The sequence below is a fragment of the Lagenorhynchus albirostris genome, chromosome 14 (genome assembly GCF_949774975.1).
Source record: "Lagenorhynchus albirostris chromosome 14, mLagAlb1.1, whole genome shotgun sequence".
Taxonomy (NCBI): Eukaryota; Metazoa; Chordata; class Mammalia; order Artiodactyla; family Delphinidae; genus Lagenorhynchus; species Lagenorhynchus albirostris.
The window spans coordinates 77692891-77718228 of NC_083108.1; the positions used below are offsets into that span (position 1 = coordinate 77692891).

The 25338-nt window shown below is 42.5% G+C and overlaps 1 protein-coding gene across 4 annotated transcripts in view; it reads left to right on the forward strand.

Annotated features, from left to right (window-relative positions):
• Positions 1-25338, forward strand: part of SUDS3 (SDS3 homolog, SIN3A corepressor complex component) — a 292235-nt gene that overhangs the window by 74248 nt on the left and 192649 nt on the right. For 3 of the 4 annotated variants that reach the window (XM_060120936.1, XM_060120937.1, XM_060120939.1), the window contains exon 13: positions 11534-11601. In XM_060120936.1, the coding sequence (XP_059976919.1) occupies positions 11534-11601 (68 nt within the window). Of the gene's footprint in view, positions 1-11533; positions 11602-12979; positions 13345-25338 lie in introns of those variants that run through there. The other variant, XM_060120938.1, reaches the window with a different exon arrangement.

Below are 25338 nucleotides of genomic sequence, written 5' to 3' on the forward strand. Positions count from 1 at the left end.
CATTGTATTAAACGTTCATTGGAAGAAATAATGAAATTTACATAGGCGTTCATAAATGCATGTGTGTGTATGTTTACTCACATGCACACACACATGAGAGAGTCGTCAACAGATGGGAATCAGAAAAGGGGGACGATCTGGAACCTGGCTAAAAATGGAATGATGTCCCCTCAAGTGTCCGCATGGGAGCACTGGTGTTTGTGTGTAGGAAGAGATAACCTGAAATCTAGTAGCCTGGCGAAAGGAAATTAGCAGAAGCATTGCAGATTGGACAAGAGATTGTTTTGCACATAATTACAGATGCCTCATCACAGCATCTTAGGACCTCTTAGAGATAATAGAGAAAAACTTGGGTTGCTTATACCTTTACAGTGTGAAGAAAGCAAGCGCGAAAGAAGTAGGAAATCCATATCCTCCGTATCCCTGAGTCCCTCAGCAGAGCAGAGAGTCTCTTGTCACCGTGGGAGGCAAGGCCCTCCCTGCAGCAGGATTATGTATCTCCATGCTGTTGACTGGCTTTGGCCAATGAAATGTGGGTGGAAGAGGTGCGTGTCACTTCTGGGTGAGAGCGATAAGCATGGTTTGCTAGGTCTACTTTTCCTTCAGCTACAATGACTGTCAATGTTCCAGATGGAACTCACACGTCAGACTTGTGGTGTGAGTGACAATCCAGTCCTCTGGGGTTGTTACTGTTGCATTGCTTGCCTATCCTGACTCATATATGCAGTACTGCTGGGTCTTTGGATTTTTTTTTTTTTTCCCCAAGAGAAGTCATAAATTCAGAATTTTTGGTGAAATACATATTTTTAAAATTTTGTAATGAATTCATATCACATATCTATAACATTTGGAGGGTAGGCCAGAAAACATGTGTGGGCCAGTGGTTTCCTGTCTCGGCTAGACACTGGTACGTTGTGATAAACAAAACAAACATACTCCTTACTTCATGGGGTGTTTCAGGAAATAAACACTAGATAAAAGAAACATAAACACAATTATTGAGTTATCCTTGCAATAAGCACTACAAAGCCAAAGTACAGGGTACAATGAGATCTCTCTGAGGGGAATTGGCCATGTGGAGGGGGTAGCAGTGGGGTTGGGTGCAGGTGACAATGGCCAGGTGAAAGGCCCTGAGAGGGGAAGTAGAAGCTCTGGCCCTCAACCTAAGTCCGAATTTGAGGAGCTGAAAGAAGTTTGAAGAGCTTGTGGCTGGAGCTCCAAGAGATAATGAATGGCTCAAGTGGTGAGGGAGTCCTCGTGGGCCATGAAGAATAGCTTGGGCCTTAGCCTAAGGGTAATAGGGAGTCACTGAACGATTCTTAGCAAGGGAATGCCATATTCTGAAGTTGTGGGACTATGATATTCATTTAATCATTTATTTTTTAAATTTGTTTGATATATCTCTGAGTGTCCACTCTGTGGCAGGTATTATGCTAGCAAGCACAGGAAATGCAAAACTAAATCCTGCCCTCAAGGAACTCATAATAAGGTTGTTAGCACATGGACACAACTATAAGTTAAGGTAGAAAGTGGTGTGTGCCACCATTTATTCATTCACTTATTTATTCAACAGACATTTATCAAGCATTTCCATGTATGTATCAGGCACTTGTTGTATACATTGGGTATATGGTGAACAAGACATCATGGATCTTACAATTCAGGTCACCTCATAAGGCAAACTTTCCTCATTTATGAAGTGGGAGAAGTATTCACAACACAACAAAATTATTGTGATGTTTACATGAGAGAAAATGTGTGGTATAGTGTCTGAAGATAAGTACTCTATAAAAGACAGCTTATTATTATTACTATTACTAACCTGAAGGAAGGGAAGAATTCTTAGATTAATATGATATAGAGGTATTGGATGTAGAAGAAGTCAAGCTCGGGGAAAACGAGTGGCTCCATAGAGGCTAGAACTAATCAGGAGTGACAGGGAGTGGCAGGTGTGTGTGTGTGTGTGTGTGTGTGTGTGTGTGTGTGTGTGTGTGTGTGTGTGTGTGTGTGTGTGTGTGTGTGTGTTGCGGGGGTCATTCTAGCACACCATTCTAGCACACCATTCTACACAAGTAGAAAGATCAAGATTATGATTGACAGATAACAAGATCTTGAGCTAGGAGAGGGAAGGAGAATATGAGGAATGGTAAAGCTGATGTGTGGAGAGATTTACAGAGAACACAGGAAGTAGATAAGCAGTCATTTCCTGCCTGATCCAGGATGTGTGGTCATTTGGAGTGCATACCCATTGGCAGGATGGTTATAATCCTTTCTGAACTAATAAGGTTAAGAGGAAAAAAAAAACATTTGTCATCTCTGCCAAGGTGCTGCAACATCAGACTAAGGTCAGTCAGGCAGATGAGTCAGACTGAGTCAACAGGTATTCTCTGCTTTGGAAGAGGATGCTTCAGCTGATGGGGGCAGCCCTTTCAGCTGACATTGAAAGGCTGGCACTCATTTTGACACTGAACAGTTCTCTCTAAGTGTTTGGTAATAAGATGGTGATAGATGCTGTGGAAAGATGATACAAGCCAGATTATAGATATATCTTGTGCACACACATGTATATACATATAATACTTGGCCAAAACACATAGAGCAGTGCTGTCCAACAGGCATACAATGAGAACCACATGTATAATTAAAATTTTTCTAGTAGCCACATTATAACAGTAAAAAAAAATGTGAAATTAATTTTGTCACCTGTAAACTGGGTTTGCCTCTTGGTGGGTGTCCAGCCAAAAGACACAAACAAGCCAAAGATGGGGGGAAAAATAAAGCTGATGGCAAACTTAGCTGCTGATCCAAAAAAAAAAAAAGAAAAGGAAACAAACAAAGATGGGGGGAAGGAAGGATTTATTTTTTTATTTTATTTCATTTTTGGGGCTGCACCACACAGCATGTAGGATCTTAGTTCCCCGACCAGGGATTGGACCTGTGCCCTCTGCAGTGGAAGCGTGGAGTCCTAACCACGGGACCACCAGGGAAACCCAGGAAGGATTTATTATCCTTGCAGCAAGTAAGGAGGACAGCAGGGATCTTTCCCCAAACACTGTCTCCCTGAACAGCAATATTGGGCAAGTTTTAAGCTAAGCGTACCTGCATATTCACGAAGGGACCTGGGTCGTCCACAGAGTACAAGCTTTAGTTGATTGAAGTCACTAAAAGGGTGAGAAGAGGTCAACATCATCATCCCATAGATTCCAGTTATCTGGTGGTTGAGCGCTTCACGCTAATCTTTACCATTGAAACAGAACTGGGAGTCTTTACAACTGATATATTATCTTTGCTGTTTTTACTTCTCTTGCCTGATAAGTTGCCTGTTTCTGCATTCTTCTGTTCCCTTAAGGTCATTAATTACTGAGACCTGTTCAAGGGCAAGGATTGAGGCCAGCCATAGATCACAACTTGCTTAGGCCCAAAATGGCTTCTCTTATATCAAGAAAGACATGCCTGGTTTTCTTTCTCCAGGGACCCCCTACCTTATCTGCTTACAATTTTAATATTTTGTTCAACATCATACATCCAAAGTGAAATGTTATATTTTAACATGTAATCACTATAAAATTATTAGTTTTATCGTGATTCTCTTTTTTGGGTTTAGTCTTTGAAATTCCATATGTATTTTACACTTACAGCACATGTCTATTCTGGCCAACCTCATTTCAGGTGCTTAATAGCCACGTGTACCTACTGGCTACCAATATTGGACAGCACAGACTATAGAACAGTGACTTTCAGACATTTTTGACCAGAGTAAGAAACACATACACACACACTATAAAAATTAAGCAAAGCTTTAATGAAATAATTATCATATTGTGAATCTTGCCCTCTGATATTTTCTATTTAATTTTTTAAAAAATAGTGGTCATGACCCATTAAATTGCTTTTATGACCACCTATGGGTACGGCTGACATGGAAACCATTGATATGGAAAACCTGTACAGTAAGTCCCCTACATACGAATGAGTTCCATTCTGAGAGCACGTTCTTAAGTCCAGTTTGTTCACAGGTCCAACAAAGTTAGCCTAGGTACCCAACTAACACAATCGGCTATATAGTACTGTACTGTAATAGGTTTATATTACTTTTCACACAAATAATACATAAAAAACAAACAAAAAATAAAAGATTTTTAATCTTACAGTACAGTACCTTGAAAAGTACAGTAGTACAGTACAACAGCTGACATACAGGGGCACATTCGTGTCTTTGAAATCTTGCAACTTGAAGGTTTGTATGTAGGGGAGTTACTGTAGAGTTATGTCTTGAATGAGAGGTTAAAGGGATAGGCTCTAGTGTTAATGCTTAGGGCAAAAATTACCTTAAATTGCCCGGGGTCTTTACAAGGGCAAAAGGCAAGAGATAAGTTATCTTGTTTCTGTTTCTCTTTGTGACCTTCCTTTTTATGAGGCACTGAGGACAAATTCTAGTGTGATTGGTTTTAAGTGCTGCAGGATAAATTTTTCTCTCTTTCTCATAATTGAATTCATATAAGGTAAATGTGTGTGCATTCAAATACACTGGATACAATATATGTTCAACTGATTTACATATATATTATATTTCTATACATATATAAAATCTTACAGGATTCAAGAAGTGGCTTGAGGGCCATCAACCACTCTGAAGTTGTATGTAACTTAAAAATGTTGTTTATTATCTTCCAAAAGATCTTTGTTTCAACAAAGCTAAGAAATCACATTGGTCTAGTGTGTTTATAATACTGTAGGGAAGGAAAAAAAATCCTTTCCTCTACTTCTTAGGTTCTGTTCATGGGGCCTGCAAATTAGACTGACAAAAAACAGATTAACAGGAGAAGAGGTGAACAGATTTTACTTGATGTTAATATTTTAATTCTTTTTAAAACATGCACAGAGGCCTTCTTAGAAAAGAAATGAAGACTGAAGAAGGTGGTTACATCTGGGCAGTTTATATACCATTTTAACAAAAGGCAATACATTTGTGGAGAAGTAACAAGGCAAAGGAAAAGGGGTTTGGACTTTTAGGGGTAGTAAATTGTGGGAAGGTAAATATGTGGGGGAACTAATGGAAGATAAGTGTTATTTTAGTAAAGTTTTTTTGTAGTAAAAACCCATTTTCATGCTGAAGTTCTATCTCCAGTGATAATGGTTGTTTCACCTTCTTCTGGTATAGAAGACAGGAGGGGAAGACTTTCACAAAGGGAAATTTATGTTCTACTTCTATGTAAATGGGGGGGAGACCTAGGAGCTCTTTCTTTGTTTGCTGCTTCTTAATTGCTTACAACTCCAAACAATCCTTATGCCAAAGTGGCATATTTTGTGTGCCATGTTCTGATTCTCTTTAAGACACACAGGGATATCTCACTAGTCTTGCAATCTTAATTACTTGAATCAATTCTGAAAAGCCAAAAAGAGTTAAGAAAGTTCTCGTAGGAAGCCAAATAAATGTCTTGACTACTGTCTGGAACCCATATTTGAAGCCTGTTCATTCTTTGAAAACAGTGCTAAAAAGCCCGTGACTGACCAGAAGCAAAAACTTGATAGAAGTTTTTGGGTGGTGGCAGGCTCCTTGGCAGCGGGGGTCATATTTGAAAACCATCTGAGGAAAAGGGAGAAGACAGATGCTATGGGAACAGGTTTGGGGATTCCTGACCTGGCCACAACCCCTTCCTTGGAAGCACCCCAGGATCCCTGCTGAAAGTGTGGAACCCAGGGCTCCCATGCTGATTCCAGGTGCCTTTTTTCTCCTGGTCACAGCCGATTGGACTAGAGGTTGACACCTGACTATAGTTTAGCCAAATAGAGTCTTTGTTTCTTGAGACTCTGCATAAAGGGAAATGGAAGGCAGCCATGTTGGAGCTGTTAACGGCATGGGAATGCATGGGCCAACGTTGGTATCACGGTGAAACTGCACAACGCAGATTGGGACTTAAACCCACTGTCGAGATCACATACCTTGTCTCAGGACTTACAGAAGCTCGAGTTCTTTATGTCTCATTGCAGAAAGAATTCAGTGAAAGACAAAGTGATAGGTAAGAAGTGGATTTATTTAGAGAGAGAACACCTTTTGTGGACAGAATGTGGTCTGTCTCAAAAGGTGAAAATGGCCTTGGGAAAAACACACTCCACCAAGAGTGTGGGCTATCTCAGAAGGCAAGGGGCCCTGAAATATGGGGTGGTTAGTTTTTATGGGCTGGGTAACAAGTGGGAGGATTATTCCAACTATTTTGGGGAAGGGGCGGAGATTTCCAGGAATTGGGCCACCGGCACTTTGTTTTTTTTTTGGCTGCATCGGGTCTTTAGTTGCGGCACGTGGGATCTTCATTGTGGCATGTGGGATCTTTTGTTGCGGCATGCAGGCTCTTCGCTGTGGCACGCGGGCTTCTCTCTAGTTGTAGCATGTGGGTTTTCTCTCTCGTAGTGCATGGGTTCCAGAGCAGGTGAGCTCTGTAGTTGTGGTGCGCAGGCTTAGTTTCCCCACAGCATGTGGGATCTTAGTTCCCCGACCAGGGATTGAACCCATATCCCCGCATTTCAGGATGGATTCTTTACCACTGGACCACCAGGGAAGTCCCTCCACCGCCCACTTTTTGATCTTTGATGGTCAGCCTCAGAACTGTCATGGCACTGGTGTCATTTAGCATGCTAATGTATTACAATGAGTGTATAATGAGGCTCGAGGTCCACTGGAAGTCCAGTCTTCCGCCATCTTGGACCTAACAGTTCTAACCAGTCTTTGTCATATCCTCAACGACTCTGTCAACCTTTTAAAGGATGTGCCCTGGGCTTCCCTGGTAGTGCAGTGGTTAAGAATCCACCTGCCGAGGCAGGGGACATGGGTTCGAGCCCTGGTCCGGGAAGATCCCACATGCTGCAGAGCAACTAAGCCCGTGCGCCACAACTACTGAGCCTGCGCTCTAGAGCCCGTGCTCCGCAACAAGAGAAGCCACCACAATGAGACTCCCACACTCTGCAACACCCGCACACCACAACAGAGTTGCGTCTGCTCACCACAAGTAGAGAAAGCCCGCGCACAGCAACTAGAGAAAGCCGGCGCACAGCAACGAAGACCCAACACAGCCAAAAAAAAAAAAAAGGTTGTGCTCTGCTCCTTCCCTCCTGTTTCAATGGCAAACTAAAGCCCAGATGGGCTTAAGTTATGGGGGAGCAGAAGAGCAAAACTTGCAGAGGAAGCTGATTTGCAGAGCAATTTAAATTTATTTATTTATTTATGGCTGCGTTGGGTCTTCGTTGCTGCACGTGATCTTTCTTTAGTTGCGTCGAGCAGGGGCTACTCTTTGTTGCGGTGCTCAGACTTCTCATTGCGGTGGCTTCTTTTGTTGCGGAGCACGGGCTTTAGAGCGCAGGTTCACTAGTTATGGCACGAGGGCTCTAGAGCGCAGGCTCAGTAGTTGTGGCGCACGGGCATAGTTGCTCTACGGCCTGTGGGATCTTACCGGACCAGGGCTCGAAACTGTGTCCCCTGTATTGGCAGGCGGATTCTTAACCACTGCGCCATGAGGGAAGTCCCTGCAGAGCAATTTAAAGGGTAGAAAGAAGCCAAGAGGACAGAGCCGTATGGGCCAACAACTTTCTGGGTCCTGTGAAGGTAGCCCAGTGGTTCTTAACGGAAAATGATTTTGTCCCTCCCCTCCCCAAGGGGATATTTGGCAATGTTTGGAATCATTTTTGATTATTACAACTGGACTGGGCAAAGGGGCTGCTACTGGCAACTAGTGGGGATCTTGCAGGAGAAGCGGGGAGTGAGAGAATGGTCATGTCCAAGGTCTCTGGGGAGTTCTCGGGATGGGCCACCGAGTGAGGGTCCTTGGCTTCACACAGAAAAGAATTCAAGAGCAGCGAGCCAAAGTAAAATGAAAGCAAGTTTATTTGGAGAGAGACACATACCATAGGCGGAACTGGGACCCTCTCAGAAGGTGAGACTGCCCCGGGGGTGTGGGAGTGGTTAGTTTTTATGGGCTTGGTAATTTCATATGCTAACAGGTAGGAGGAATATTCTGTTTGGGGGAAGGGGCTGGGATTTCCAGTTATTGGGCCACTGCCTGCTTTTTGGCCTTTTATGGTCAGCCTTGGAACTGTCATGGCGCCTGTCAGCACACTGGTGGGTGTGTCATTAGTATGCTAATATATTACAATAAGCGTATAATGAGGCTCAAGGTCAACTGGAAGTCAGATCTTTCGCCATCTTGGGTGTAGCTGGTTCTAAGCGTTTTTTTTGTTTTTTTTTTTGTCGCATCCAGTTTTTCTCAACGGCTGTCTCCGACTCCTCATTCTTCTAGCAGTTGTGCCCTGCCCGCTTCCTTCTTGTCTCAGGGAGAAGCCAGGGATGCTGTTTAAATGTTCTATCCTTTATTTGGGGGATGCAGAACAGCTTCCACAACAAAGAACAGTCCAGCCCAAAGTGTCGGTAGTGCTTAGCTGAGAATCCCTGAGGCAGCGTTATTTTTCTGTCTGGGTCCTTAAAATATATTCCACCTTTTTAATAATTTTTAAAATTTTTATTTTATTTTTTGGCCTCATCACAGGGTATGCAGGATCTAGTTTCCCGACCAGAGTTCTAACCTGTGCCCCCTGCAGTGGGAGCGCAGAGTCTTAACCACTGGACCACCAGGGAAGTCTCTAAATTCCACCTTTTTAAACCTATCCTGAGTATATTCTCCTTGTCCCTCTCTCTCTCATAATAATACTAGCTAACATTTATTGAGTGCTTACTATGTGCTAGCACCACGTTAAGCACTTTCCAGAGATGATCACATTTAATTTTCAAAACAAACGTTATGAGGCAGGAATATTATTCACTCACTTTATAGATGGAGAAAGTGAGGCACATAGACTTGGTTATTCTGCCCAAGCTTGCCTTGAATCCAGTCGAGATCATGAATCCAGAAAGTTTGACTTCAGAGCTTAAGCTCTTAACTATTATGTATGGAGACTAAGGCCAAAAAAGTTATACATAAAAAGCAATCATAAGAACTCAAAAGGCTAGTAGCTTTGGGAGGGGAGCATTTACTTTAGAAGTTTCAGCTTCTCAAGAGCAACAGAAAATAATGTCACCTTAGAATCCAATAATCAAAATAATTACCGTTTTTCCAGTGTTTACTGTGTTCAGTACTTCTATACTTTGTGAAAGTGAGCTTAGGAAACTGGTTTTATTATTATCCCTATTTTACAGATGAGGAAACCAAGGTACAGAATAGTGAAGTAAATGTCACAGAGTAAGTGGCAGCTGAGATTTCATCCCAGGTGGTCGACTCAAAATCTGTGCATTTTTCCAATCATGTTAGGCTACCTTGTAGTACAAGCAAGAAGAAACATTTACAGTGTCGAATGTAAGTCAACACTCTTTTATTTTATTTCATTTATTTTTTAATAAATTTATTTATTTTATTTAGTTATTTTTGGCTGCATTGCATCTTCATTGCTGCGCATGGGCTTTCTCTAGTTGCGGCGAGCGGGGGCTCCTCTTCGTTGCAGTGCACGGACTTCTCTCTGCAGTGGCTTCTCTTGTTGTGGAGCACGGGCTCTAGGCGCACAGGCTCAGTAGTTGTGACACATGGGCTTAGTTGCTCCGCGGCATGTGGGATCTTCCCAGACCAGGGCTCCAACCCGTGTCCCCTGCATTGGCAGGCGGATTCCTAACCACTGTGCCACCAGGGAAGCCCAAGACTCTTGTATTTTAAAAGACGTAATTTAAAAGAAGGGGCATGGGGAAGGAGAAAACAACGTGAACAAAGATTTGAAGGTATGTTAATGCAGGTTCAAATTCAGGGTATCCATTAATGCTGCTGTGTCTGGGATGTGAGTGAAGGATGCCTTGGACGCTTGACTTAAGCCTGAAATGGTAAAGTGGAGCTAAAATGGAATCTTGGAGTCCACAGTGAAAGTTTGAAGCTTATTCTGTTGGTCCAGGAGAGCCAAAGGTTTTGGGGCAGAGGAATGAAGATTATGGTTATGTATGCTAGAAAGAGTCCCCTGTGGCAGTACAGAGTATACAGTGAGGAGGTAGAGTCCGGGAGAACTGACAGGTCAGCCTGGCCTAGAGCAGAAGGAAGGGTATGGTGAAGCTTTGAGAAGTGTTTCAGAGATAGAAATGTTTGGCTCAGCATTTGGCTGGGTTTCGTGACAAGAAAAGAAGATAAGATCCTAGATGGGGACTGTGTGGTTGGTGAATCTGGTAAACGAATACAGCAAATGGGACAAATAAAAAATGCATTTTTTTAAAGTAAAAGCAATACAACATGACTTTTGAACATGTAGATGGAATAAAAGTCTTCAATCCCAATCCCCAGAAGTAACCCACTTTTACCTATGGTATAAAAATATGTTTTAAGAAAAATGTGTGTGTGTGTATGTGTGTGTGTGTGTGTGTGTGTGTGAGTGAGTGTATTAATCTTGGATTATATTATTCTACAACTTTTTTCCCACAGTATATTATCTGCATCTTTCCAAACCAATTAATGTATATTTACAACATTATTGTTAATGACTATGTAGTATTCCACTGTAGAGGTGTGTGTATTAAGATTCATTTAGCCAGCTGAGTATTGATGGAAATTTGGGTTGTTTCCAGTTTTTGGGGGGGAGGGGGTTATTGTTATTGCCAACGAAGCGATAGATGTCTCTGTGTATGTCTTTGGATTTTTGTGCCAGTGAATTTATAGGATAAATTCTTCTAAATTTCCAGTCAGCCGGGTTTTTAGAAGCAATTAATGAGTTCTGCCTTGGTCAAGTTAAGGTCAAGGTGCCAAAGGCCAAAGCTCACTATGGATTCTCCCAGATCATTAGTAACACAGGTTAGGACTTGAAGAAAAGTGACAACTACAGATTGCCGAAAGCAGAGCTATGAGAACTCTAAGCCTTCATTATGATTGAAGATAATAAACTATGCTTCGAATCTAAATAAAGATATACTAGACACATTAATTATAAAAGGTTCTCAGTGTACTGTGAATGTGTGTATACAGCACATAAAAACAATTCCATCTTAAATTTATTGTAAAACTAATACATTATCTATGATAAATATTAATTAAACATCCAGATTTACCAAGCGTCAATGCCCTTCAGCTAAAGACCACCAGGAACACACTCGCAGTTGAACAAATTGGGATTAGTATTCATTGCAGTGAGCGGGGAGAGGCACTATGGGAGCTGTGGGGTATCTCAGTAAGAAGGTTTTAAAAAGGACTTAGTATGGGATTTGGACTTAGGTTGGGTGATTTGGGGAGGGTTTAAAGAACTGGGACTTTGCTCTGGACTGGATACTGGCAGGAAGTGGGAGTAATTCTATGACTGGGCATCTTAATAAATCTTATCGAAAGGGAGAAAAGGCTGATTCAGCTCATGTGGGAAATTGGTAAAGAAGCAGCAGCCCCTCATATTAGACAGGGAAGGGGAATTTTGGTCATTTTTGTTGTTTGGACGGTGTTCATGTTTGGTCTGTGTTCCATTGTCTTGCTCCCCTGTGGACTCAGAGTGGCCTTGTCTGATATTGATGTTCTGTGCAATTGTTTATCTTCAACAGGAGAACGCCAAGCCCTGGCCGTGAGTACCAGCAGAACGGCTCATCGCAACACCAAGGCCGAGCTGACAGTAAGTACCAGCCCAGCTCCTGGGTGTCTGGGCAGCTTCCTTTCTCCTTCTCAGGAGGAAGTTTCCACTATCTTTGTTTGGCTAATCCCTACTCAGCTCAGCTCAAGGGAATTCCCTGCCAGTCCAGTGGTTAGGACTCTGTGCTTTCGCTGCTCAGCATGGCAAAAAAAAAAAGAAAAGAAAAAGAAATCTTAGCTCAAACCTCATTTCCTAATGATAGTCTTTCCTCATCCCTCCACCCTCCCTCCCCTCCCCCCAAAATAAATGGATCAGGTCTTCCTGTCACACAGTCATTAACAACTTCAGCTTCTCCTTTGCAGCGCTCATCACTATTGTCATTGCTTAATTATGCCATCAGTTATCCAATACCTGTTTCACCAGCTCACCTGTAGACCCCACGAGAGCAGGGACCATGTGTGTCTTGTTCATCTCAGTAGATGCTCATAATTAGAATTTGTTGAGTGAACAGTGAATGAGGTAGTGAAGCTTCTTGTGTGTGTGGATTGTACCTCACTCATGTCTGTATTCTAAGAGCTGTAACAGTGCATGGCGCGTAGTAGGTATTCAGTAAATATTAGTTTTACGTGTCAACTTGACCGGGCCATGGGATGCCCAAATTGCTGGCTAAATATTTTATCTGGTTATGTCTGTCGGGGTGCTTCTGGAAGAGATTAGCTTTCGAATTGGTGAACTAGGTAAAGCAGGTGGCCCTCCCCAGCATGGTGGGCCTCATCCAATCCACGGAGGGCTTGAATAGAATAAACCGGTGGAGGAAGGTTGAATTAACCCTATCTGACTATTGGAGCTGGGACATTGATCTTCTCCTGCCCTTGGCACTCCTAGATCTCAGGCCTGTGCACCTGGACTAGAATCTATACATCAGCTCTCTGGCTCTGGGGCCTTTGAACTACACCACTGGCTTTCCTGGGTCTTCAGCTTGCAGATGGCAGACTTCTCAGCCCCCATAATCATATGAGCCAATAACTATAATAAATCTTTCTCTCTTTCTTTTTCTTTCTCCCTTCCTTCCTTCCTCCCTCCCTCCCTCCCTCTCTCTCTCTCTCTCTCTCCCTCTCCCTCTCTCCCCCCTTCCTTCCTTTCTTTTTCTTTCTCTCTTTCTCTCTCTCCTATTGGTTCTTTTTGTCTCAAGAACCCTGACTGATAACGTGAATTAATGACCCAATTCTTTTCCTTTCATTTTATTCTGTCCAAAGAAATCATTCCAGTGGCTTCAAAGTTATCCCAAATAATTGAGTATGTTCAATGCAGATGTAGTTGGTGGCTCAAATGTGTAGAGTGATTAGCCAAAAAATATTTTGAAAAATATTTGACCAGAATTTTCTCCTCTTTGCCTCACACGCCTTTTTGTATCTATCAGAAGCTCTGTACAGTCTCAGGTCAAATAAAGGCCCTCAAGAAACCAGTGATGCCTATCAGAGCTCTGCACACTTCATTGGAAAGCCATAAAAACAATTACTACATCATTAAAACAGAAGCTTTGAAGCAACATGCACAGCCTTGCCTAGTTGGGCATGAACAGTGTCCTGCATGTGCCGGTGCCTCCCTGTTGGACGCCACCTAGGAAAAGACAAAGTATTGGGAACTGAAATGTTTCCATGGCAGGTGCAAGGATGTCCGGTAAAGAAGACCTGGGTTCCACTCACACCTCCGATGCCTCTTGGGTGGCATTAACCAGACTCTCTGAGCCTCAGTGTCCCCACTGAAGAATAAAGTATTGAGGATTGATTGCATTAATGCCTTCATTCTTGTTTTTTAAATTAATTAATTACTTTTTTATCTTTGGCTGCGTTGGGTCTTTGTTGCTGCACACGGGCTTTCTCTAGTTGCGGCGAGCCGGGGCTACTCTTCGTTGCGGTGTGTGGGCTTCTCATTGCAGTGGCTTCTTTTGTTACGGAGCACAGGCTCTAGGCGCACGGGCTTAAGTAGTTGTGGCACGTGGGCTCAGTAGTTGTGGCTCGTGGGCTCTAGAGCACAGGCTTAGTAGTTGTGGTGCACGGGCTTAGTTGCTCCGCGGCATGTGGGATCTTCCCAGACCAGGGCTCGAACCTGTGTCCCCTGCATTGGCAGGCGGATTCTTAACCACTTTGCCACCACGGAAGTCCCTACCTTCATTCTTTACCCCTTGTATTAGTTTGCTAGGACTGCCTTAACAAAGTACCACAGGCTGGGTGGTTTAAACAACAGAAATTTATAATCTTACAGTTCTAGAGGCCAGAAATCTGAGATCAAGGTGTTGGCAGAGTTGGTTCCTTCTGAGGGCTGTGAGGAAGAATCTGTCCCAGGCCTCTCTCCTTGGCTTATAGGTGGCATTTTCCACATTTCCTTCCCTGTGTCCTAGTCTGTGTTTAAATTGCTGCCTCTTATAGGGATACTAGTCACATTGGAGTAGGGCCTACCATAAAGACCTCATTTTAACTTGATTATCTCTGTAAAGACTCTATTTGCAAATAGTGTCACATTCTGAGATAGGACTGAATGTCACATTCTGAAGTTAGGACTTCAACATATGAATTTTAAGGAGACACAGTTCAACCAATAACAGCCTTTGCAATCCTCCTATAAAAGAGGTGGAGTGTATTTCCCATCTTTTGTTTATTTATTTGGTTTTGTTTATTTTTTAATTTATTTTGGCTGTACCGGCTCTTAGTTGTGGCACGTGAGATCTTCCTTGTGGCACGCGGGATCTTTTAGTTGTGGCATGTGGACCTCTTAGTTGTGGCATGTGACCTCTTAGTTGTGGCATGCATGCGGGGTCTAGTTCCCCGACCAGGGATCAAACCCGGGCCTCCTGCATTGGGAGTGCTGAGTCTTATCCACTGGACCACCGAGGAAGTCCCTCCCATCTTTTAAATAATCTGTGTGGATCTTGTGACTTGCTCTAGCCAAAGCAATGTTAGAGGCTATGCAAGCAGAGGTCTGCAAAAGTGTTTGTGCAATTGCCATGGGAAAATTTCCAGGCAATCCTGCTAGAGGAGAAGAGGCTCATGTTGTGGAGCCTGAGTTGTCCCAGGCATCCCAGCAGAGGCCATCCTAAATCAGCCAACATCAAGCCAACCCCCAGATGTGTCAGTGAGTCCAGCCAAAATCAGCAAAGCTGTGTAGATAACTTGCAGTTCCCCACAGGCTCGTGAGCAAGGCAGCAAAATCAGATGAGCCTCACCTTGGTTGGCTGAACCCCACATAAATGTTTATTGCTAAATGTTCTGGGGTTTTTGTGCTTGCTTGTTACTCAGCATCACTGGGGGGAATATATGACTGATACAGGATTGGAAGTACCTACTCACTGAGTTGTGAGGACCTGTGAGAGAGCACATAAGCATTAAATAAGTGGTAGCTATGACATCACAGTGTTTTATAAACGCTTGAGTACTGTGTAGAAGTAAAGAGTCATCAATATACAATAACAGGCTGCGGAATAATAATGATAAGAGAGTTGGCATGAACAAAACTAATGAACTGGGCCCTGGTTATAATGTATAAATATGAGCCTACACTCATGCACATAAACCATTCATGATATTATATGATGTCTGCACTGTGTGGATTCTTAGAGACCACTTATGAGAAAAATGATGCTCAGAGAGTCATATCGACTCACTGCAGGTCACAAAACTAGTAAGTGGCAGAGCTTCACTACAATTTGAGATATTTATGATTTGTCCAACACTGGAAAACATGGTATTTTCATCATCTCTTCCTAAGGAAGCTGTTGGCTTTAAAAAACAGAGATGATCATTCATCTCTGGAAATCTTTTGTCTTTGTTTGAAGGTTGAAATGGGGGCAGAAAGGGAGATTAGGCATCCATCCATCCATCCTTCCCTCCATCCCTCCATCCAGTTATCCTCTCATTCAACAAGTAATGATCGAGACCCTACTATGCATCAGGACTGTACTAGGCACCCTGCTTCTCTCTGCTTTCCTTCCTCCTGTTGTCCCATTCTTTTTCTCACCAATGCGTCCTCCTTCATTCTCCTTTGTGAATGTTGACAAGTAGAGGTTAAAAAAAACCCTCCTTACTTGTTAAGACAAGTCTGTATAAATTGATGCTGATGGCTTTAGTTCATTTAGAATGTTAACTGCTGTGAGCACAACTTGACACACCTCAGTTTTGTTCTGCATTTTTGAAAGACCATCCAGTCTAGTGGTTGAGAGCATAGCAATAAGTGTAAATACTCCACTGTAGCTTTCCAGATGCCCAAATCAGACACTGAACATTACATGTTTCCAAAGTTCACAGTTATTTCCTACCCTTCTCCATCCACTCGTCTCTTTTCACCACTTTTTATCACCCACCATGGGTCAGGCTCTATATGACTGCACTGAACCTGTGGGTGGACACCAGTTGTGCAATGATGCACAATTATATAGAGATTATCATATGCCAACACTGTTCTACATGCTCTACGTGTATTAACTCATTTAACCTTCACAACAACCCCGTGAGGTATGTACTAGTGTTCTACAGATGAAGAAATTGAGGCACAGGGGAGTTTTTACCCAAGGTCGAATGGATGCATGAATGGTAAGTGGTAGAGCTGGGATTTGCACCCTGGCATCTGGTTCCAGAGCCTGTCTTGGATTCTGCCTCTCTAACCTTTCCTGACGTTACCACTGAAGACCATGTCCTCCTCTGGACCACTGTTGGACGATTCTGTGCTGCCAGCATTCTTAAGTGTGCCAAGTGGTAACACTGCTGCAGATGTGAAAGGAAGTGCTTTTTTTAATTCCATACATATGTATTTAAAAAAATTTTTTTTTTTTCTTTTGGACACACTGCATGGCTTGTAGGATCTCAGTTCCCCGACCAGGGATTGAACCCAGGCCCACGGCAGTGAAAGCACAGAGTCCTAACCACTGGACAGCCAGGGAACTCCTGGGAAATGCTGTTTTTCAGAGTAAAACCACTACATATCCTAGCCTAGAATTTGAATCCAGGTCCCCTCCACTCATGGACTCACCTGTCAATCCCACAACCTTTCCAGTCTCACCTTTCTTCTGAAAGTGATCCTCAGGAGAACATCAGCAATTACCCACCTTTAGACTAGAAGACATCAGGGAGAGGAGGAGGAACGATGTCCAAAGACATCTCATTCAAGCCCCAGCTTCCTCATCTGTGAAATGGGAATAAGTTAACTGAATGGTATAACATTAAGCTCTGACATTTATTGAGCGCTTCGTGTGTGTAAGCTTTGTGCCAAATGCTTTGCCATTTGCATGCTCCCATTTAATCCTTAAAGCAACATTATGAGTAAGGCAGACTCAGAGTAATTCAGTAACCTGTCCAAAGTTACACAGCTAGTAAGTACGAGGCAGAGCTTGGATTCAGAATCAGGCTGTAGAACTTCAAAGATTTCACTCTAATGCAACACCAGTGGTTCTCACTGGGTCAATACTGCCCCCTAGGGCTCTTTTCAGAAATTTGTGGGGACGATTTTGGTAGTTATGGTGATGGGGAGTTACAAAATCATGACTTTGGTATGATTTGCTTTAGAGGACCAGGCGAGCTAGACATTTAGCGATGTGTGGGGAAGATCTTTCCTGTGTCCTGCTTGACCTGCCAGTACCCTGCGAGACCTTCGTGTAGGTGGAAAACTCATTTATTGTCATCTGAGCTTGTTTTACATGTAGAGTATATTTTGCATAGTTTTAGCATGTTCTGATTTTTCTACAGTATGCATCAAGGGATGGTTGCAGTTTATTTTGCTCAAAATGTTATCCATAGTTGTATACCATTTCCAAAAAAAATCACATCACCCATGGAAACGTCGTTCAAGGTATTCGAGGAGCCAGCACCACACCCCTGAATCAGCTTGTATTTTATCTGTTATGCCCACAGCGGCTCTTTATTTATATGCCATCATCAGACTACCTCACTATGTCTTCTAGCATTTACATATGTAATTGATTTTTGAAAATGATACATTTATGTAGGTTATACTATCTCTGAATTTCATTCTGTGATAGTATAAAGGGCACATTACAATATATGTTATAAAAGGGTGGGTAGAATGGATCATTGCTCCCAGTTGTTCCTTCTCTCCCATAATGGAATTACACATCAACACATTTTGCCATGTGACTTTGTAGTACTTCTCAGTAGAGTGAGTGGAGAGTATTTATGTGCTTCATTGATTTGGGTCTTAGCCATGAAATTTGCTTTGGCCAATGATACCTCGACAGAAATGGAAGTATGCCAGTCTTGAGCCCCGTGCTCAAAAGGCATCATGTGTTTTCACTCATCCTCTTGTTCTTTTGACATTTGCTCTGAGAAAATGTGTGTCCACTGCTCTGTGGAGAATGGAGAGACCGTTGGAACAGATCTGAGCCTAACCTGGAGCCAAGCTCATGGGGTCCCAGATGAGCTCAGCAGAACCACAGCCAACCACAGACTCATGAGTAAAAAACATACAGTAAGTCCCCTACCTATGAACCTTCAAGTTGTGAACTTTCAAAGACGTGAACATGTGTTCACATGTCCAGTCGCATAAGTTAGTTGACGTGTCTGGCGTACGTTGTCACATGAGTGCATCCTCTACAAGTGGTTGTGCTTTTGTATACTTTACAGTACTGTATAGAGTACAGTAGTACAGTATCTTTATTTCAAGCCCAGGATGTGTGAGTGAAATTGCAGCTTGCCTTCCATCTCCTATTGCTGACGATCCTTCAGCTCTACCATCCCCTACCGCCTCTCCCTCCTCCAGTCAGTAACTTCTTCTTGCCTGTTCACTTGATGCCTGCCCCTGTATGCCAGCTGTTGTACTGCACTACTGTACTTTTCAAGGTACTGTACTATAAAATTTAAAATGTCCTATTTTTTGTGTTTGTTTTTTATGTATTATTTGTGTGAAAAGTATTATAACCTATTACAGTACAGTACTATATAGCTGACTGTGTTAGTTGGGTAGCTAGGCTAACTTTGTTGGACTTATGAACAAATTGGACTTATGAACGCACTCTCAGAATGGAACTCGTTTGTGTGCAGGGGACTTACTGTAAGTTTTTTTTCCTTGTAAGTGATTAAGATTTTGAGATTGTTATGCACCAGAAACTGACTGATACAAAGAGATGTTGGGTCTGATAAGATTGATAAACATTTTATTCTACTATTCCTTCTGTACGCAAAGTGGTTAGCTCAGGTCTTGGAATACACAGAGTGAATGCTTTCCAATAGGAGTTCTATTAACGTTGACGAATGGCCAGATGATATTCTGATACCATGTTAAAGGGGATTATGGACACACAGCTTTTTAAATCCTTAGGTTTAGGGACTCTGTAATTACTTTTTTTTTTTTTTTTTTGGTACGCGGGCCTCTCACTGTTGTGGCTTCTCCTGTTGCAGAGCACAGGTTCCGGATGCGCAGGCTCAGCGACCATGGCTCACGGGCCCAGCCGCTCCGTGGCATGTGGGATCTTCCCAGACCGGGGCACGAACCCGTGTCCCCTGCATCAGCAGGCGGACTCTCAACCACTGCGCCGCCAGGGAAACCCTGCAATTACTATTGAACTCTCCGACCACCATGGTAAGTGCTGGTGCTCTGGGAGGGTGTAAATTCACCAAGCGAGCAGGTTGGAGATAATTGATGAGTTCTCTTCTTTAAAGGGTGATCTGGCACCATGGAAGCAACAAGCATATTCAGCTTTGTGACTGTGGATTATAATTACCAAGTTATTAACCGGAGCATTATGTGAAAGATTGATGGTTCTTGCTCAGTGTAATGTGTCCTTTAAATGCTACATAATAAGTTGAATGCAAGGAATAAATAAGTTCTATGGCTTATTTATGGGGTAATTATGGGATATTTTCAGCTCATAAACTAGGGCATCTGTAGAAACCCAATGCTGTGGAGGAGAAAGAGCCCTGAATTAGAAATAAGGAGACCTGGATTCTCTGTCACCTGCCAGCTAGTGACCTTGAACAGGTTATGTCTTTGCTGTGAGCCCCAGTTTCTTCCGTTTGGAAAATTGAGGGGTGTGTGTGCATAAAAATACCCATCTCATAGAGAGGTTGTGAGGAATCATTGTCAATGACATGATTATATAAGGTGCTGAGCTCCATGCCTCACATGTATTAAGTGGTTACAAATGTTAACTATCATTATACCATCATATTTGAAATATCAGATTTGGCTCTTCTAGTAAGAGTTTTCCTATTTTATGTTTTTAGTCAATAAGAAATTGGTACAGTTTACAATAGACCATCAATGAATTCATATTAAAAAAATCCTTTCATTATCCTTCTCTGCTTAAAAAATTATCAGAGACTTGTGTAAATTCTGACACGAATAAAGGAGAAAATGTATATCATCCGTCTAACCCACCATCTAAATATAACTGTTCACATTTTAATGTGGGCTCCTAGTCTTTTTTTTTAAACCCATGTATAGAATTTCTTTTTAAAATCTGAAATTGGAATCATGCTGTACATGCTGATTTGCCACCTGCTTTTGAGATGTTTCCAATGTCGTTAAATATTCTCCTAAAACACACTTTTTAATGACTGCAGAGTAGGGTGTTCTTGAGGAACATTGTCTAAGTGGAAGAGTTATTCGCAGAAGCCTACTTAGCCCATTCACTTAAATTATACTTTCAGACGTTCTGAAATCTTCATTTCAAATTGATCTTAAACGGGCCAGGGCTCGGCTTTAAGATTTCTGTCTACCCCCTCCTTCCTCCCCAGCTGCTCCCAGGTTTTCTGTCAAGTAGTTAATGATTGTACTAGGCACTAATTCAGTAGGGGAGCTCTCAGTCTAAAATGTCGCTGGAAGGAATTGTCGTTCAAATAATCGTCCTTCCATTTCTCTGCTCAGCTGAGTTTTCTTTTTTTTTTTTTAATTGGGTTCACTCTTAAAGTAAGGTCCATCTACAGGTAAGACTTCTCTACTAGCCTTTTTAAATTACCTTACTTGCTGCTAACTAGCACTTTTTCTCTGAATAACCAGAAGAAATAGTTCTTTCTGTCCCCTGTACCTCCCACAATCCTTTTGGGTGGTTTATTGTCTCCTAATGGTCGTATTTGAGTTGATTTTCGGTGATGTGTACATAAACATTAAAAAAAATTAATAGTTATGTACTTATCTTAATGTAGATTAGAAATATTACGACATGTAATATGTATATAATATATAATATATATGGTATGTAGTTTCTCATATATATGACATGTAATTTATCATATACATGTTGCAGGAAGGGGGACCCCTTCCAGGTCCCGAGAGTGGGCTCTTTCTAACACTCGGAAATGAATTATCCGAGGAGACACACGTGCTGACAAAGCAGGAGACTTTATTGGGAAGGGGCGCCCGGCTGGAGAGCAGCAGGGTAAGGGAACCCAGGAGAACTGCTCTGCCATGTGGCTTGCAGTCTCGGGTTTTACGGTAATGGGGTTAGTTTCCGGGTTGTCTCTGGCCGATCATTCTGACTCAGGGTCCTTCCTGGTGGCGCGCGCATCACTCAGCCAAGATGGATTCTAGCAAGAAGGATTCTGGGAGGTTGGCAGGACATATGGGCTGGCGTCTCCTCTCTCCTTTTGACCTTTCGCGAATTCTTCCGTTTGGTGGTAGCTTGTTGGTTCCGCATTCCTTACCAGGACCTCCTGTTGTAAGATAACTCATGCCAGTGGTTACTATTGGGTCTGGCCAGGGCAGGCAGTTTTGATCAGTGTTTCCCCAACATATGTGTTATGTAATATAGTGTGTCTATATCTCTTGTAAATCAACCTCGAGATGTCATATTATTGCTTAAGGTGTGGCAGAAGTTACTGAAGCACAAAATTCACTTATGTGAAAATAACATGGCAAAAGGTCAGAGATGGTATGGGAATTTTGGTAAACTTGGTGATTGCCATTTTGACAACTGTCATTTGGTATTATAGTTGACAGTGGGTAAATGTTGTCCTGGTTCAAACCACCGTCATCTGCCTGGACTTCTAAAGCCCCTTCCTAACAGATCTCTCTGCTTTCACTCTTGCCCTCCTCCCATCTGTTCTTTATACAACAAAGTGATTTTTTTCAAGACAGATTGAAGAACTCTCCTCATTAATGTCTGTGAAAGACTTCCCATTGTTCTTAAAAATCAAAATCCTTAACATTTGATTCTCACAACAAGGCTGTGAATTAGGTGTTACTATTCTTTTACAGATGAGGAAGGAGAAAGAGTAAGTGACCGGCTCAAGGTCACATAGCTAATAAGTAGTAGAGGAAGGATTCAAACCCAAGTCTGGTTTTCTGTTTAAGACATCTTCCAGTGCAGGTGACTGCAAGACGCCCTTTGCCCAGTCAGTCAGAGGAAGGCAGGTATGTCAGCTGGTGGTGTTTGTTTAGGAGTCATTGAAGCAACACGACTCTGACTGGCTTAAGCAAAGGAGGGACTTTATTGGCTGAAGTAACTAAAAGGTCATCGTATGGCTGGATCCAGGTGCATCGTTCTCTCTCTCTCCATCTCTGTGTTCTGCTTTCTTTGAGTCGATCCCATTCACAGACTAGTATTCCCTTTATGGTCTTACAGTGACTGCCAGCAGTTCCCAGGAGTATGTACTTTTGTTTCATGTCTACACACAACAGGAAAAGTAGGACAGTCTTCATCCCAGCATACCCAGCAAAAGCCTCACTGAATCTCATGGGCTCACATGATTATCCTGAGCCAGTCATTTTGACCAGAGGGATTTAATGTTTAATATGCCCATTGAATTGGACCTGGGTGGTATGTCCTGACCCTGGGCTAGGGGTGGAGCCCCACCTGTAACACATTGGATGAGAACACAAAGATGGTATTCCTCAGAGATAATTCAGGATCCTTTGCTAGGAGAAGAGTGAATAGATGCAGGTTGGCAAAAACTACAGATGTCCAACCTAGGGACATGACTGCGAGTATTAGTGTGGGCAATTCAAAGATGTGTAGAAAAGGGGAGCACTAGGTAGGAAAGGAGAGAAGTGAGTGGGTTTTGTACCTTTGGAAGGTGGCCACATGGGATGATGGTGAGTGGTTGCATGGGTGATGGTTTTGTCCCTGAGCAGAAGCAAAGCTTAGTTCCCCACTTGGTCCCCATTCCTTTAAGGCTCCTGTAGTGGTCAGGTTTCACATGCTCAGGTTAAGTGCAAACAACAGTTCAGATTTAGGGGAGTGAGAGGAAGGTGGTAGTCTGTTTTGTTTCCAGAGATGTTTTTTATCCCTTTAAAATGAACATTTATTGTTCTTTTCTAGTTACAGAAATAAAACATATTCATAAAAAGGGAAATACAGGAAACACTTGGTAGGTACACAATAATTATGAAGTGATTGAAGGAATAAGAGTAAAAATTACCCATAATTTTGTAGCTCAGAGGTGACCTCTTTAACATTGTTTTCTGACCTTTTTCTATGCGTGTGGATATACTGGTTGTATATAATGCATATGCATACACACAGGTATTTTAAACAAAATTTTGGACCTCACATACAGTACTCTTTAGAATTAGTCGTGTTCTTCTCCCCACCCCCCACTTCAGCAGTGCATCACAGACAGTTTCTGTGCATTAAATGGTTTTGAAAAACAGGAGTTTTAATGACTCCATAGTGTTCCTGTATATGTACATAGTGTAATTAATTTAACCAGTGCCCTGTTATTGGACATTGGTAGTTTGAAAATTTCCCATATTATAAATAATAAGGCGAGCATCCACATGCACAAACATCTCTATGAATTTGTCTCAAGCACAGTTTTAAAATTTGTAATACCCGTCACCAATTTGCTGGAGGGCTTTTGTTTAAAAATGTACTTAAAATATTCTAAAGTTAGAAAAGGGTATCAGGGTAAACAGTGAAGAAATCCTAGCTGCTTCCCGTTCCGCTCCCTAAAGGTACTTGCTGCTGGTAATCTCAACATATCCTTGAAGACCTTTTTCCATGTGCACCCACTTCAAGCATACACCCAGGTTTGTTTTAATGTCTTTTCCAACCTTCCTAATCCACTTTCTGTCTCTGTGGAGTTGCCTATTCTGGACATTTCATATAAATGGAATCATACACTATGCGGTCTTTTTTTTTTTTTTTTTTGCGGTATGCGAGCCTCTCACTGCTGTGGCCTCTCCCACCGCGGAGCACAGGCCCCAGACGCGCAGTCTCAGTGGCCACAGCCCATGGGCCCAGCCGCTCCGCGGCATGCAGGATCCTCCCGGAACGGGGCACGAACCCGCATCCCCTGCATTGGCAGGCAGACTCTCAACCACTGCGCCACCAGGGAAGCCCCCTATGTGGTCTTTTGTCTGGTTTCTTTCCCTTGGGATAATGTTTTGAGGTTCATCTATGTTGTAGCCTGTATCAGTACTGTATTCATTTTTAGGGCTGAATCATATTCCATTGCATGCTTCTACTACATTTGTTTATTCATTCATTAATGGACACTTGGGTTGTTCCCACATTTTGGCTTTTATACATAATGCTGCTATGAACATTCATGTACAAGTGGATATACTTAAGAACTGTCCCATTGGAGACGAGACTTCTTTGATGTGGGTATTGGAAAAGATGCTTTCCTGGACCACTCAGTGTTCCAGGGTGTTATGGGCTGAATTGTGTCTCCTCCCAAATCCATACGTTGAAGTCCTAACCCCAGTAACTCAGAATGTGACTGTACTTGAGATAGCATCTTTTGGAGGTAATTGAGGTTAAATGAGGTCATTAAGGTGGGCCCTCATCCAATGTGACTGTTGTTTCTCTATTTTTAAGAAGAGATTAGTACACAGACAGGTATAGAGAGAAGACCTTGAATTTGGACTTCAGCCTCCAGAACTGTGAGAAAAATTTCTTTTGGTTAAGCCACCCAGTCTGTGGTACTTTGTAATAGCAGCCGTAGCAAACTAAATTGACAGGCTAGGTAGGGGAAGTTCCCATAGGGACCTATTGACTCCTGCTGGTCTAGCCTGTGGAATACTTGAGTATCATTTAGAACGAGATCATCAGGTCACAAGAGGGTAATGCTGATTACAAAAGAATGTATTGCTCATGGGGGAATTTCAAGGAAATTGGGAAGATACTGTTTTGAGGTGGGGCTTTCCTTTAAATTGTCTTAATGTATTTCACGTACTCTAGCCCTGAATTTGGCAGTGAGTGTGTGTGTGTGTGTATGTGTTTAAAAGACACAGGGAATGGGTGGGAAGAAGGGGCTGAAGAAAAAGAACAGATCAGACTCCTTTCTACGTGTTGCCTTTAATAAGGGAGAATGACACAACTGGGGGTTCTTATGGCTGGGTGTCTATTCGAACTTGACTGGACACAACTCATCTTTGAAAGCCATTCTGAGTTGGCTTCAACACTCTCCCTGGAATAGCAAGAGCATCAGCAGGAGCTTTTGCAGGTCAGGCCGACTCTGTCTCCCTGACAATAAGATCATCCTAGCTGGACCCAGGTACTGCTTAACCAAGTTATATACACAATAATTTGAAGCCTCAACACTCTGGATTTGGGAATCAGCTGAAGGAATGACAGCTGAAGGGCTGATTTATGCCTTATTTGTCTTGGGGGAGTAATGGGAAGAGTAATTGAGCACATGAGTCTTGGACAAAATTGGTATGAAGACATATAGGAGAGAATTGTTATATTCCCTGAATATGATGATGTTAAAGACTTGTCTTCATCATCTGGACAATATTTTGATATCCATTCTGGTTACTTCTGGTAAAAAATTTTATTCTATGTATAAAATGCTTCATGCAAGGGCATTTAGGGCCTTCTGAAGATCT